Source organism: Enhydra lutris, unplaced genomic scaffold (assembly GCF_002288905.1).
Source record: "Enhydra lutris kenyoni isolate GAN:26980312 unplaced genomic scaffold, ASM228890v2 scaffoldscaffold7, whole genome shotgun sequence".
NCBI lineage: Eukaryota > Metazoa > Chordata > Mammalia > Carnivora > Mustelidae > Enhydra > Enhydra lutris.
The window spans coordinates 5,112,011-5,127,761 of NW_019154091.1; the positions used below are offsets into that span (position 1 = coordinate 5,112,011).

Below are 15,751 nucleotides of genomic sequence, written 5' to 3' on the forward strand. Positions count from 1 at the left end.
AAAGAAATATTTATTAATTAAAATGTCCTTAAATCGGGGCACCTGGGTGGCTCAGTGGGTTAAAACCTCTGCCTTGGCTCAGGTCATGATCCCAGGGTCCTGGGATTGAGCCCCACATCGGGCTCTCTGCTCCGCGGAGAGCCTGCTTTCTCCTCTCTCTCTCTCTGCCTGCCTCTCTGCCTACTTGTGATCTCTATCTGTCAAGTAAATTAAAAAAAAAAAAAAGTCCTTAAATCTGGGAAAAAAAGAAGTGAAGCCAGCAGTAAGTGTGGCAAACCAAAACCATGAAATAGTAAATAATTAATAAAAGATAAAGATGATCATATTTGATGCAATTTTTAAAAATCACGCTATCCTTTTTTTCCAGGAGTCAAGCATAAATTAAAATGACACAATGGGGTTAAAAAACAAAAGATCAAGTGAAACAACCTAAAGAAAGATATTAAAGCAGTAGCATCAATCAAAATATAATTGGAAGTTAAAAACATTAAAAGAGATAAAGAGGCATACTATGTAACAGCTAAAGACTAAAACACAATGTAGCAAGAAGTATAAAGTCAGGGGCGCCTGGGTGGCTCAGTGGGTTAAGCCTCTGCTTTCGGCTCAGGTCATGATGTCAGGGTCCTGGGATCAAGTCTTGAATCGGGCTCTCTGCTCAGCAGGAAGCCTGCTTCTTCCTCTCTCTCTCCCTCTCTCTCTGCCTACTTGTGATCTCTCTCTGTCAAATAAATAAATAAAATCTTAAAAAAAAAAGAAGTATAAAGTCACAAAATTTTTCACACATTTTTCACATACAACATTGCCTTGAAATATTGAAAGGCAAAACTGATATGATTTCAATGACAAACTGACCCACAGTTTGTGTAAGATTTTAATATATCATATTTCAGGGGCGCCTGGGTGGCTCAGTGGGTTAAGCCGCTGCCTTCGGCTCAGGTCATGATCCCAGGTCCTGGGTTCGAGCCCCACATCGGGCTTTCTGCTCAGCAGGGAGCCTGCTTCCTCCTCTCTCTCTGCCTGCCTCTCTGCTTACTTGTGATTTCTCTCTGTCAAATAAATAAATAAAATCTTTAAAAAAAATATATATCATATTTCATTGAAAATGAAATTGAAGAAACTTAAGAATATACTTTAAAAAAAGAAGAAAAATTAAGGAACATAATAGAATATACTGTGTTGAATGATACAACTAACAATCATGAGTTAATAGACATATCTTCGAAATATGTATCCATCAATAGAGAATACAGGTATACTTTTCACACATATGTAAAGCACTTGAAAAACTACTTACATGATCGCAGAGGCAGTCTTAATATATCAGATAATCAGGTCCTAATCTCTGGTTTAATTTATGAAATTATGAATTAACAATAAATAATAATACATCATACCATACTTGAAAAAGTCTTTTTTCTATATTGGGTGGCTTATGAATGACCAATGTATGTGTGTAGTTCTGAATTAAAACCTATAATACAATGCATAATTTTATAAGGGGAATATTAATCATTTCCTCCATTTTGCCTGACCCAATTGTGCCTACTTCCTCACCACCTTCATTTTAACAATACTAACAGCTCAGTATATATACATTAGGATACAAGCAAAGCAAAGCATGTATATGTATATACATATGGGTTTTATTTCTTTTTACTAAAATAGAATCATGCCATACCTATTAGTTTGCAACTTTATTTTTTTCTTTCATTGTATCCATTCATATGGATTATAGGTCTGTGAGCAAGTCTGTCCTTTTTGCTGTTGCTAATTAACTGGAGAAACTTGCTGGTCTTCCCCTGGCAGTTACACAGTTTTAAAGGGCCATCATGCATAGTTTTTGGTGGACAAAGGAAGGGCTGGGATTTTACTAACTTTACCAGGGTTTCCCCATTCCCCTTATCTCATCTCCTTTTTCACCTTGCACACAATGACTGAAAGAGTAAAGGGGAAAAGGAGAGATTGGGATATGGTATATAACAAATTTCATGACAATGCTAATTGCAATTTGCCATGGCAGAGCAAATTGAAAAGGTAGTTTATTGTCTAAAAAATTTTTTTAAACAATTAAGTGGAAAATAATAAGAGGTACTTTCATCAGCTGCATAATAAATTTGATAAGAAGTTTGTTCTCAACAGTGAAAAGAGAATCAATGAAAATTATTTGCTTAAAATTAAAATTAAATATCCCCCCCAAAATTTTTAAACTTTTTTTTTTAGCACAATCCAAACTTATAATTTAAACTTATGCAACACCCTTTGACTTTTCTATTAATAATACTGAGTCAGGGAACTTATTTAACTTGGGTAGACATAATTTTGAAGCTGAAATTATTTTATGTCAAAATCAATTTTCCTAAAAACAATGAAATAATTTTGTCAATGTGGATGAAAACACTAAAGGAAAATAATGTTTTGCTACTCAATTCAGTTATTTGAAAACTTTTAGGTTTAGAACAACTTTGTTTACAGTCGAATCTACTTTTCCAACTGTAATTTTACAAAATTTAAATAGAGTTCAGGTACAAATCATGAAAGTTTACTGCCTGAATTCACATGCTGAAAGTGTAAATTATACTTCAGATTATGAAGACTTAGTACACAAAAAAAGGAATGTAAAGTATTTTATTAGTAATTGAAATGACATTTTGGATAAATTGAGTTAAATGATATATTATTAAAATTAATTTCATCGGGGTGCCTGGGTGGCTCAGTCATTAAGCGGCTGCTTTTGGCTCAGGTCATGAGCCCAGCATCCTGGAATCAAGTCCTACATTGGGCTCTCTGTTCAGTGGGAAGCCTGCTTCTCCCTCTCCCACTCCCCATGCTTTTGTTCCCTCTCTCACTATCTCTCTCTCTCTCTCTCTGGCAAATAAATAAATAAAATCTTTAAAAAATAAAAATAAAATTAATTTTATCTATTTAAAAAATTTTTAAATGTGGCTACTAACAAATCTAAAATCCCATCTATGGCTCATGTTATATTTCTCTTAGATAATGCTAGTGTAGAGAAATAGACTGATTCAGTCTTTCCTTTAGCATGGTTGATATTAGTGTTTTTTTTATTAGCTGGTAGAAAATTTCCTTTCAGTTTCATAATCTCTTATTGGTACTGCCAAACTATTTTTTAGGATTGTTGTCAAATTTGATGAAACCTCTGATTCATATCTAAGCTATAGGATTTGGAAGAACTTTCCGTGTATGAACTTCTATACATATCAAATATTTTTGGCACATAAATATTTCTAGGCCACATTCATATCACAATATCACTCATATTGTAGTAGTGCTCTAAACCTTATAGTCACACACCAGGTGGGTTGGCACAAGAGGTGACAGGAGAATTTCTAGAAGCCATTTTAACATCTGTACTATACAAGGAAGTGACTTCAACCTTGCAAATATGTACCACTAAATCCAAAGCACATGTATCCCCAACTCATCTTCCCCTTAGACATTTCCCCATTCCAAAAATGTCTGCAGCCATTTTAATACTACCAAAACCAAAGAGAACTATGATAGCAAGAAAACTGGAGTTGGAAAAAATTTGAAGAGATCTTAACTTACTACAGTTAAATTTTTTACTTTTTATAAAATTTACAAAGACATTTCCAGGGACCCTCCCAGCTCCTTGGAACAGGCCCATGAAAGTTTAAGATCCTGAAATTTAAACTTCAGCATTTGCTTCTGAGTGTAAAACATTTATTTTACAAAAAGAAAAGCCATAAATATTTTCCTACATATTATTTTTCTCATTCAACAGTATTTCAGAGGACCTCCCAGTCAGTGGGTATCACTATAATTTATTCTTTTAAAGTTTGCATAATATTTCATGGTATTATGTATCATGATTTATTCCACCTCTGTTGATGAGTGTTCACTTCATTTTGTATTATTTTTCCACTGTTAACAAAAGAGCAACAAACATCATTGTGCACTTGCTTTATATGGAGGTGCTTTTATTTCTATGATATAAATTTCAATGTGAATCACATTTAAGGAACAACCTACTTTCCCTGAACATTCCCTTTTATGTTTGTTGATGTGGCACAATTGTTACTAGAACTCCCTTTCATTGTCAAAAGTGTCCTTGTTTGGATAATAATTGTGTGCATACCCTAGTGAAAGGATATATATAGTTTAATATATTTAATATCATTGGGCACTTTTTATGTGCCATACATTGCTTTAAGCACTTTACATGTATCTTATTTAGTTTCTACAAATACACTATTATTATTTTTATTTTACAAATAAGGAAACTGAAGCACAGAGAAATTAAGTAACTTAACCCAAGTTCACATTTCTAGTAAGTGTGGAGTCATGATTTAAAGCCAACAGTCTGGGTCCAGAGTAGGATGACTAACCAAGCCCCAGGACTGAAGGAGTCCCCAGGATGTAGGACTTCCAGGTTTAAAACTGAGAAAGAACCTAGCAAACCAAGGTAAGTTGTCTGTGCTATCAAGAGGCAATGATCTTAACGATGTTGCTTTCCAAAATGGCTGTATCCATTTCTTTTGCCATCAGTAGACCGAGAGTAGCTTTTTCCTGCACAACTGTTGATATTCAGTCTCTAACACAACTCCCAATTGTCTCACTTCTTAGTATCTATGCCCTTGTATAATCCCCTCCCCTTGTATGTGGACTGGACCTAATGACGTGCTTCTAGTGAATGGAATATGGCTAAAATAATAGGTGTCATTTCCAAGATCAGATTACAAAAAAGCTCTGGCTTCCATCTTGCTAGTTTTCTTTTGCTCTCTGGCATATTCACTCTAATAGAAGCCACTGTCCCATTGTGAGCCTCTGTGGAGAGACTCACATGGCAAGGAAGTGAGGGAAGCTTCTAGTCAACAGACAGTGAGCAACTAAGGCCCTCAGTCCAACAGTTCATGAAAATTGAGTGCTGCCAACAACCATGTGAGTGAAGCCCACTGCTTCCAGTCAAACCTCAGATGAAACCACAGACCCAGCTGACATCTTAATAACCATCCTCTCTGTTTTTGTTGGGGGATACTTTTTCTATAAATACTTAATGTAATGACTGATATACCTGATTTTATTACTTTCATTTTATGTATATACATGCACACATGCAAATACATTATGGTAGTTACAAACCAAAATCTACAATAGCTAGATGCACAAAAAAATAAATAAATAAAGAGAAAGAGAAAGAAACCCAAAAATAACACTAAAGAAAAACACCAAACCACTAGGAAAGAGACTAAGAAAAGGGAACAGAAAAGAATTATAAAAACAATCAGAAAACAATTAACAAAATGGCAACAAATACATACATATCAGTAAATACTTTAAATGTAAATGGACTAAATGCTCCCATCAAAAGACATAGGATGGCTGAATGGTTAAACAAACAAACAAGACCCATCTCTATGCTGCCTGTAAGAAATCGCTTCAGATCTTAAGGCACACACAGACTGAAGTGAAGGCAAGGAGAAAACTTGTGCACTGCTGGTGGGAATGTCAACTTGTGTAGCCACTATGGAAAATGGTAGGGAGGTTCCTCAAAGAATTAAAAATAGAACTATCATGCAATCCAGCAATTCCACTTAGGATATGGTACAAAGAGAATGAAAATATATGCACCTCTCCCTTCATTGTAGCATTATTTACAATAAGTGTAAGTCTATAGATGAATTGATAACAATGTATGGTGAGAATTCAGAAATAAACTTACTGTGAGGATCATCTCATAATATGTAGAAATATCAAATCACTTCAATGTACACCTAAAACTGATAAGATATTGTATGTCAGCTCGGCTTCAATTTAAAACAGTATGGCAGGATTTCAGATTAGGTTTGTCTGGTTTCAAATCTAAGGTTTGTTGTTTATGATCCATCCAGTGCTTGGTATTTCCTCCATGAATATCCTATTCAAACTGAACTCTTCTTTATCCCACAATTGTGCCCAATTCTTTTCCATCTCTCTATCTTTTGCTGATCATACCTTCAACTCTTGGAATGCCCTTCCCACTCATTTTTTCATGTATGAATCTTACTAATCTGTCAGAGACCTGCTTAGTCACCACCTCTGCCTTGACACTTTTCTTGAGTCCCCAGCCAGAAGTAATCTCAGTTCTACTTGTCAGCTATATAGGAATTAGCATGGTCTCTGGTGCACTTTAGCTGTTCAGTACATGCTAGTAAAGGATGTTAAAATTCTACTCTGTAACATTGCATATGAATTATTTTGTATTCATAGAATACTTTTCTTTTAAAAGCTCAAGTAAGCTAGAAGATTTTTTTCTTAGCTTGTTATTTTAGAGGAAATGGACAGTCATAATGCATAATTTAATGTGTAGTAAGAGAAGCTGACTAGAAGATAAGTCTCATTTCAGTCTGAAATTGCAAGTATATTTAGTAATTTTCTCTTAAGCAGCTTTTGCCCACCTCATGTCCTTTTTCATCAACAATGTTTTGTAGCTGCAGGTGTAAAATGTAGGTTGACCATGTAAAACTGTCTTGAACACAGATTGTCGTTTCACAAATTCACTGGATAATTGGTATTTTCATAAATAATAGAATAAAAGATATTTAAAATATGCTTCTCATTTGGATTTTCTCCAAAAGGGACCATAGAATTACAAAAACCAGATCACTTTTCTCCATGTAATTAAGGGCATTTTTGATGGTTACCACTGGCAAACGGGTTTTGCTTTATTCACTTTATTTCATTTAGTATTTTTAAAGGCATTGAGCTAAGAGCTATGAAGGGGATAAGGGAAATAAAAGTGTCTGCAAAAATATAACCTAGTCTGGAAGAGATAATGAACAATGCAAGGTAGTATAAAATTAAATTATCAGTGTAATGATACAGATCATGGATTCAGAAGATGGAGACAGTTATAATATTTTCTAAATAATTTAGTACTTGATTACCCACTGTCCTGTACTATGTATTAAATTACATATAAGAAACATTCAAAAGGCATTTGCCTTACAGTCTGCATAAAGTAACCCTCAGTTTTTCTGACTTTGATGCAAAGGTAGTCAACAGGGCCAGCCCTTGCAGTGAATCATTCCTCAGGGGATCATCTCTTATTCCTGGAATTAAATTCTATCTCTACCAGTTTGTGTTAATAGCCAAAAGATACTTTTATCAAATACTATCCAAGTACACACAGTCTTTACTCTAGATGTATTATCTGCAAAGTATTATTATTATTATTATTATTATTATTATTATTATTTTGTTCTGTTTTTCCCTCTGGCTTTTCTTTCCTCTTCTATGTTTTATTTTAATTCTGAGGATATTTGGTTTATAGGGAAAAATAAAACCCATATTATGTACCTGTTAATATGCTAGATATTTTTCATATATATTCTCTCATTTTATTCACACACATAAACAGTAACTTTCTTCTAGACAATTATTGATCATTCTCATTTTTAAAGTTAAAAAACTGATGTCCAGAGAGGTTAAATAAATTGTCTAACATTGAGCAGGCAAGTTGTCCACAGACTTCAGCATCTGGTGTTAGAATGTAATTTGGATGCTTTTTTGAATTAATATGTACTAACAGACAAAGAATTAAGTTTAATGTTGTATATCTTGTGCTAACAAAAGTTGAGTAACAAGTAGCACAGAACTGAAGATGAGAAAGGTAATGGAACAAAATACTGTGAATGAGAGTCAGACACAGAAACAGACTCATGAAGACTTCAGATATTGGAATTATCAGGCACAGATTTTAAAAAACCAAAAACTATGTTTGTTATTTTCTACTAAATAAAAGCAAGCTTGAAATTGCTAAAAAACTGAAAAAACGCCAAATGGTGACATCGTATATTTGAAAAAGAACCAAATAGAAATTTTAGAATTGTCAAGTGTAAGTGAAATTATGAAAATGATTTGATAGTAGACTAGACACTGCTGAGGAAAGAGCCAATAAACTGGAAAGTGAGTATGAAAAAGCTACTCAGAATACAACACAGAGAGACAACAATGAGAACTACAAAAGAGAGAATAAAGAAAGAGAACAAAGTCTCTAACATTATTTCACTGGAGTTCCATAAACATTAGCTACTATTATTATGTCACTTCTTGCTTAAATATCCTCAATATTTCTCATTGCCTACAAATTAAATATAAACTAATACACTAATAAAACTCCCTTGTACTTATTTTAACTTATCTCCAACTTTTTCCTAACATAAAATAATGGCTTTGTCTATGCTCTTTTCACCTCCATGCCCTTCCTTATGTTTTATATTCCATCTCACCTTTCTTGCCTGAAAATGGAAGCCTTTCACAGCTCTCTTCTTTCATAGCCACGGTCTGGTGATTGCTCTTCCTCTCACTGTCTCATCATGCTTCCTTTATCTGTTATCAGGTCTCAAATTATATTACATTACACTTTTTCTACATGTCTGATGTCACAAGTGACTGTATACTTCTTAAGAACATGGATTTTTAAAATTTTATTAAACTTCATTTTTTAAAGAAGCTTTAGGTTCCCAGAAAAATCAAGCAGAAGGTATAGAGGTTTCTCTTGTACCCTGTCCCCTCACAGGCACAGCTTTCCCCACTATCAACATTACCCACTATAGTGGTACACTTGTTACAATCAGTGACCCTACGTTGACCCACCATTATCATCCAATGTCCATATAAATGATCCTAGGGTTCACTTTTGATGCTGTACTTTCTATGGGTTTGGACAAATGTATAATGACAATGTATCCACCACTATTGTATCATACAGAATAGTTTTACTGCCCTACATGTCCTCTGTGCTCTACCTGTTCATCCTTCCCTACCTTTTACCCTCTGCCTAAAGGTTCTTTTTTTCCCTAGAATATAACATAATACCTGACATATAGTAGCCCTTAAAATGTTTTAAGATGTATGGTTGAATGAATGAAAGAAAGGTACAAGTTGGAGAGGATCAGGGCTACTTTTCATTGTCTTGTTGACTGATATTTTAATCTCTGCTTCAGTATTTACTCATACTAATTCTATTATAGACAGAAGACCACCCAATTACTGTCTTTCAGAACTCTGGGTATTCTTGAGATGCTAATTCAAATCTAACCTTATCCATTAAACCTGAGTCAAGAGTGAGCTCTGGTACTTTTAGGACTTTAATAAATAATCTATTTAATTCAGTGTGTCATATTTGTATTTTTGTTGTTGTTGTTGTTGTTTCATGAACCTGTGTCTGGACTGCCCAGTATAACAGAATTATGTTTTTATATGGTAGGTAGAGTTTTCATCCCTTCACTTTTTGTAAGCAAGAGGTGTCTTCATAAATTATTACTTTTCACTTGGGATTGTAGACAATGGCCATGGAACAGAGAAAACTTACTAATCTATAAAGAATTCACAGTCTCAGTCTCTTTTGCACGATTTCAACTGCCTAGGACAGAAAATTATTGGGAACTAATTAAAAACAAGGAATTTTGTTTGTTTTTTAGATCTGAGCTTGCGACGTTTTCCATACAAAGCTGTAGAGGATTGCCAAATTGTCGTTAAGATAATATATCTTTTATGTGCTAGCAAGAGTTATTTATGGAGTTTTTCCATCCTTTTCTAAGTATGTTAAACACTCTAAAACTGCATCTTTTCTTGTCATTTTGTTTTGATAAAAATTTAAGAAGTTTTATGCACATTGCTGATTTTAAAGTCATCCCTTTATTCCTCCTCCAACTCTCAATACTAAACATAAGGAAGAGATTTAGTTTGTATAAGATGTGTTTATCTGGGTGTGATAGTTTTGTGTCAGTCTACATTATAAAACTATTGTGCACAAATGTCAATGTTTCCTCAGGTTAATTCACTGGGATGCCTCTCAATAGTTTGAGGGACTTCTGGGGAATGTGGTTTGAGGAGGCTTGAATTTGGATTTTATACCTCAGGGAGATGCAAAACTTCCACTTTAAAAAGATCAATAACCATTTGAGAGATGATGGGGAAAACTAAGCCCATTCATATTAAAAAAATCATATTCTTCTTAGGTAAGCTGAAGTTTTGGCCATTTGTATAATAATGACAGTCTTAATAGCTGTGTTGGGTGATCTATCATTGTGAATTGTATAATAATACTCTTCTTGGAATAATACTACTGGGTATGATATTTACCATTCCAAAGGAAAGCAAAGCATTCAATAAACATTATCTTTAAAATATACTGCTGTGCATATTCCTCATTATGATCTTATAATTGATACTAGTTTTAAGTTAAAAACTCAATTCATGTTCACTAAAATAATTTCAAGTCTTAAATGGTAAACTGAGTGATTAGGTTTATGGCAGTTCTATTTTTATTCACAGATAATGCATCTGAGGTAGCAATTACTGCTCCAGGAAGTAGTAACCATAGAAACAGCTCAACAGGCCCAACACCTGACTGCTCACCTCCATCCCCTGACACTGCCCTCAAAAATATTGTTAAAGTTATTCGACCCCAGGTAAGTGCCCAGAATGACATCATCTACAGTAAAATATTTTGTTTTTTAATCATTGCATGTATACTACTTATATTGTAATGCCTGGTCTCTTTTGTCCTATGTGAGTACATTTTTAGATTAAAAGAAGGGACTTGGAGGAGGATGTTTGCTTCCTTGAAGTTAATGATACACATTGAAATCTATATTATTTTTGGAATAATGAATTTGTATATTACAGGAAAAAAAGTGAAACTTAGAAAAATGGCTATTTTACATCATTTTCCTCTCACATTTTAATAATTATCCTCCAATTACTTAGCTATTACATGTTTTCTGGGTTTTCCTGCTCCTTTTATCTTCACTTTGCTGGACATGCCAAATTATTTGTGATCACTTCTCTATCTTCCAACCCAAGTTGTTTTGATAATTTTTTAAAAATTCTCTATTCCTTATGGTTTCCAACTAATTTTGCCTGTGTTTAATATTGCACCTCTCATTGCTCCTTATTTTTCTCCAGTGCTCACTTTCCTCTAGCTTGTCTCCCTCCATCTTTTGTTCTTTTTTTCAATTTTTGTCACTTGTATGTATGGGTTTCTTTCTCTTCCCTCTTCTCTTTCAGTTGGATTTCCCAGTAGGCGGTTTGCAGGCAAGCTTTAGAAATATCATTGGGACAAGCTGTTCTGTGATATTTCATTGAAAATAGCACTTATAAAGCTGTTTGCATTACATTTTTGCCAACAGATGGACTCAGAACATGGAATTGGTGGTGTTCTCAACCTGGCTCATTCTGAATGGGCCTCATAAAATCCAAGAGAGGGGGACTTTGGATCCAATCAATGCCATTCACCATCTACTTAGATATATAGTATGAACAAATTCTTTGAGCCAATTTGTAAGACAAATGTCTCTTTTTAAGACTGTTTTGGTCTAAATGAGCAATGATTTGCTTAATATCTACCTTCTTCAATATGATTTTAGTTTATTTTCATTATAATCATCCTCATGAATAAAATGGCATTTTAACTTCACATATTCCCTGTAGTTTATAGAACACTTTCACATAAACTGTTTCATTTAACCTTCATTAATTTCAAGGGAATGTAATATTATAGTGTTATGGATAAGGATATTGACACTCCAGAGAGGCAAAATTGTGCAACTGATTCAAAGTTCCTTTTCCTTTTTTCTTAATGAAAGAGTTGTCTCCTCCTTTTCTTGGTTGTACAATATCTTTATGAGAATGGAACTTACAGGTTCATTTAGGCAAGGTAACATTTCACACAGTATCCAACTATGTGGAGAAGGAAATGTCTTCAAAGATCCCTTCTTTTTTTTTTTTTTTCCCAGAAAAATTTGATCTAATTCATTTGGTTCAAAAAATAAACTTCACTAAAGCCAGATTTAGAGGCTAAATGTCACATTTATCTTCCCTGGGTCTCTCATTATATGAAGGTGTTTCTGGTGTTACTGTGCAGCCATTACATTTTCAGCATTTTTAATTACTTGGGTAGGAGATTATCTTATGCATAAGTTAATGATATCCATTACTAAACACATTTATTTTTATATCAACATAAATTAATATAAATGAATTTAGTGATTTAATGGATAAAAAGCAGATTTTCTTTCTACATATTTGTAATCTAATCAACTCTAAGGGAGCTTACTCCATAAATTCTTCTTTGTATTCTCTACTCTATTTTATTTTGGTTAATTGAAAAAATAGTAGCAGTAGCCAGAAATTCCATTTTGACTTGATTCCTTGATTCTGTCCATTAATAAATGGGTTTATGAAGCAACTGATTCCACCTTCCCTTTTTAGATGTTACAATGATTTAGGAAGGAAAAATATGAAGTGAGAAAGTCGGGAAACTAAGGTGATGGTATTTAAATTTGAGCCAGTGCAGCCTGAAGTATGTATGTAACAGAACAGTAGCAGCTAAGGTGTATAGTTGGGAAAGAATATGACCTCAGTTGGACTACTGTTCCTTTCACCTCAGAGACTTTGGTGCTTTAGCTATTTCTTCTTATGAGTTCTGATCTTCTAGGCTCCCTATTCTCAGTAAAGAACAGGTAATGGAAAATTTAAGTAGAAGTAATTACAGGGAATATAAGTAGGATATGTGATTTCAAGAAAAGGGTAAGAGACTAGAGGGTGTGGATGGCGGACAGCTAGATGGATAAAATAGTGGACTCTCTGGTGTGTTCTTACAAGTAACAGGTCTGTCAGGGATGAAGCATTGTCAAGAGCTAACTATTCCAAAGAAAAGATAATTATTGGTTAGCTTATGTAAGCCCATATTTTGATCACAGGTTTAATCTTCTAAAGTGTCTGCTAATTCTGGCTTTATGTAGAAATGCAAGAAATGTGAAGTTAGATTGATTTGTGGTATTCAAACATTTTTTTTCATTTACTAATTAGACATTAGTAACATGGATGAAATGATCGTTTCACTCTTAAAACTGGGGATGAGCCTTGGAAAGAAAAGTATAAGTACAACTCTTATCTATGAATTTACATATATTTGCCCAAGTATTAGCAGATATGTTCAGTCTTACTGTGAGAAGAATGATCTAGAACAGATGTGAGATGAAAATGGAACTTTCATCTCATTCACCACAAATAGAGACTGCTTAGAGCAAATTGTGTTACTTCCTCTTTGCCTCAAGCATGCCTTTACCTAATTTACTTTCCATAACTCTACCTGCAAATGGAGAATATCCGTTGTAACCAAGGAGTCCTTGCTGTCACAATGAGGTAGTCCTGATTACACATTGCATGTGCTTCTGATTAGTGTATTAATTACTTGGAAGCTACCAACTTGTGGTGCTTTGTTAAGTTTGATTCTATTCAGCATATTCAACTCACTAAGTCACAGCTGTTAGTTCTGCATCTTGTGTTTGATCTTTTTACCTTTGCTTCTTTGGGCTCTTTCATGTCTTAAAATTCTCCAGATTGCGAAGCATTCTATTTTCTATTCACAGAGACTGAAATATTTTTATGTTACTGGTTTCTCTCCAGTATATTGATCCACAAGCCTGAGTTTCTCTGTTTAGATGAATTCACAAGGCTGGGTATATTTATTTATACTTGAAAATAAAATTACTTTGAAACTTGAAAAAGTACTTAAAAATACTTGAAAAAAATAATGTCATTGAAAAAAATTTAGGTAAGTCTATTGATACACCAAGTTTTCTTCTTTCTACTAGTTATATGCTAGTTGCACAAAGCTTTTTTTTTTTTTTAATGTTTTCCTGGTGAAACCTTTTTTTCTCCCTAATGGAAGAATAAAACAAAATTTAGTTAATTTTGACCATTTGTATATGTAAGTGTAACCAGCACTCAAAGCAAGATATTAAAACATTATCAACCCAGAAAGTTGCTTCACGCCTTTTTCCAATCAACTCTACCCGGTCCCACCTAAGAGGCAACTTCTGATTATTATCACCATAGATTAGGATTGTCTATTCTTAGACTTTATGTACATGGAATCCTACAATGTGTGTTTGTTTTATGTATGTCAGTGTCTGACTTCTTTCACTCAACATAATGTTTTTGGGATTCACTCATATTGTTCCTTTTTTGCTGAGAAGTATTATCTTGGATCAATATAATATAATTTGTTTATCCATTTTCCTATTGATTGATATTTGTGTTGTTTCCTGCTGTTTGCTATTTTCAGTGAATATGCTGTCAATACTCACATTTGCATCTTTTTATGGACATATATTTTCATAGAGATACAAAAGAGTGGAATTGTTGGGTCATGAGTAGATGAATAAATAATTTTATAAGAAACTTCCCAAGAATTTTCCTGGTAGTTGTTCCATTTTATAATCCCCAACAGAAATATGTGAGTATTTTAGGTTTTCTCCATTCCATCAAACATTTGGTATATTAGATTTTTAAATTTTTATATTTTAGCCATTCGTATGGGTGTGAAAAGATTTCTCATTATGGTTTTAATTTTGCATTTTTTTGCTAACTAATAATGTTGCACACCTTTTCCTGTGGTTATTGCCCATTCTTAGATCTTTTGAGGTGAGGAGTGCCGATGCAAGTCCTTTAATGGGGTTGTTTAATTTCCTACTTGTTGATTTGTAGTAATTCTCTATAAATTGTCTTGTAATTCCTAACAATAAGGGCCCTTTATCAGGTTTATGTACTGCAAATATTTTTCTTCACTCTGTGATTTTCCTAAATATTTTTAATGATGGCTTTGGTGAACAGAGTGTTTTAATTTTGGTGATTTACAATTTTTCAGTTTTTTTCCTTTAATGGTTAGTGCTTTTTGTGTCTTGTCCAGGTTGTGAATATATATACCCATATATATATATATATATATATATATATATATATATAGAAGCTTTCTGGTTCTTGCTTTTACATTTAGTTCTATGATCCATCTCAAATTGTTGTATGGTGTGAGGTAGGAGTTAAGATTCATTTTTTTTTTTTCCTACACAGAAAAAGACTTTCCTGTCCTCATTGAGTTAATACTTTAGTATTGTTTATTATTTTCACTTTCCAATTGTTTGTTCTTGGTATATAGGAATGCAATTGAATTTTATATTATCCTTGTATCCTGCCACCTGGATAACTTTATTTAAAAGTTTTAGTAGTTTTTATTCTTAAGTAAGCTTCTTAGAGTTCTTTCTGTCATTGAGAATAATAATGGTTTTACTTCTTTTCTAGTCTCTACACTTTTTATTTCTTTTTCTTACTGCTGTGACTGCAGTGCAGTGGTGTATAGAAGTGGTAAAACCAAAATCCTTGCCTTATTCTCTATCTTTGAGGGAAAGCATTCAGCATTAAGCATAATATCAATTATAAGTTTTTTGTATGTATCCTCCTACTCCTAGTTTGCTGAGTTTTTAGCATAAAAGGGTGTCGATGTTTTTCAATTTTTTCTGTATATATTTAGATAATCGTATTATTCTTTCCTCTTTTGTTCTTGTTAATGTAATAAGTTACATTGTTTTATTTATAAATACCAATTCAACTTTACATTTCTGGGATAAATGCCACTTGGTTATGATGTTTTTCCTTTTCCTGCAGTATTTAATGCAAAAGACAATTTGGATAAAGCATCAGTGTGTGGAGAAATGGATTAGATCTAAGGGAGGTAAAGATGACTAATAATTTGAGCCCAGTTGGCTGGGAATTTGAAATGATATCTATAGATATAGGAAAGACTAGTGCGGAAGTTCATTTTGGAGGGAGAAACATGATAAATTTGGTTTTGTAAACATATTGAGTGTTGGGCATGATATGCAAATTGGAAATACTGGAGTGGAGCTCTGGTGAGAGAGTAGGGTCTTAAAGAAAAGATGTT

The 15,751-nt window shown here is 33.5% G+C and overlaps 1 protein-coding gene across 5 annotated transcripts in view; it reads left to right on the forward strand.

Annotated features, from left to right (window-relative positions):
* The window catches only part of LOC111141988 (ankyrin repeat and sterile alpha motif domain containing 1B), a 1,155,119-nt gene that overhangs the window by 461,826 nt on the left and 677,542 nt on the right, over positions 1 to 15,751 (forward strand). For all 5 annotated transcript variants that reach the window (XM_022494890.1, XM_022494891.1, XM_022494892.1 and 2 more), the window contains exon 11: positions 10,300 to 10,436. In XM_022494890.1, the coding sequence (XP_022350598.1) occupies positions 10,300 to 10,436 (137 nt within the window). The remainder of the gene's footprint in view (positions 1 to 10,299; positions 10,437 to 15,751) is intronic.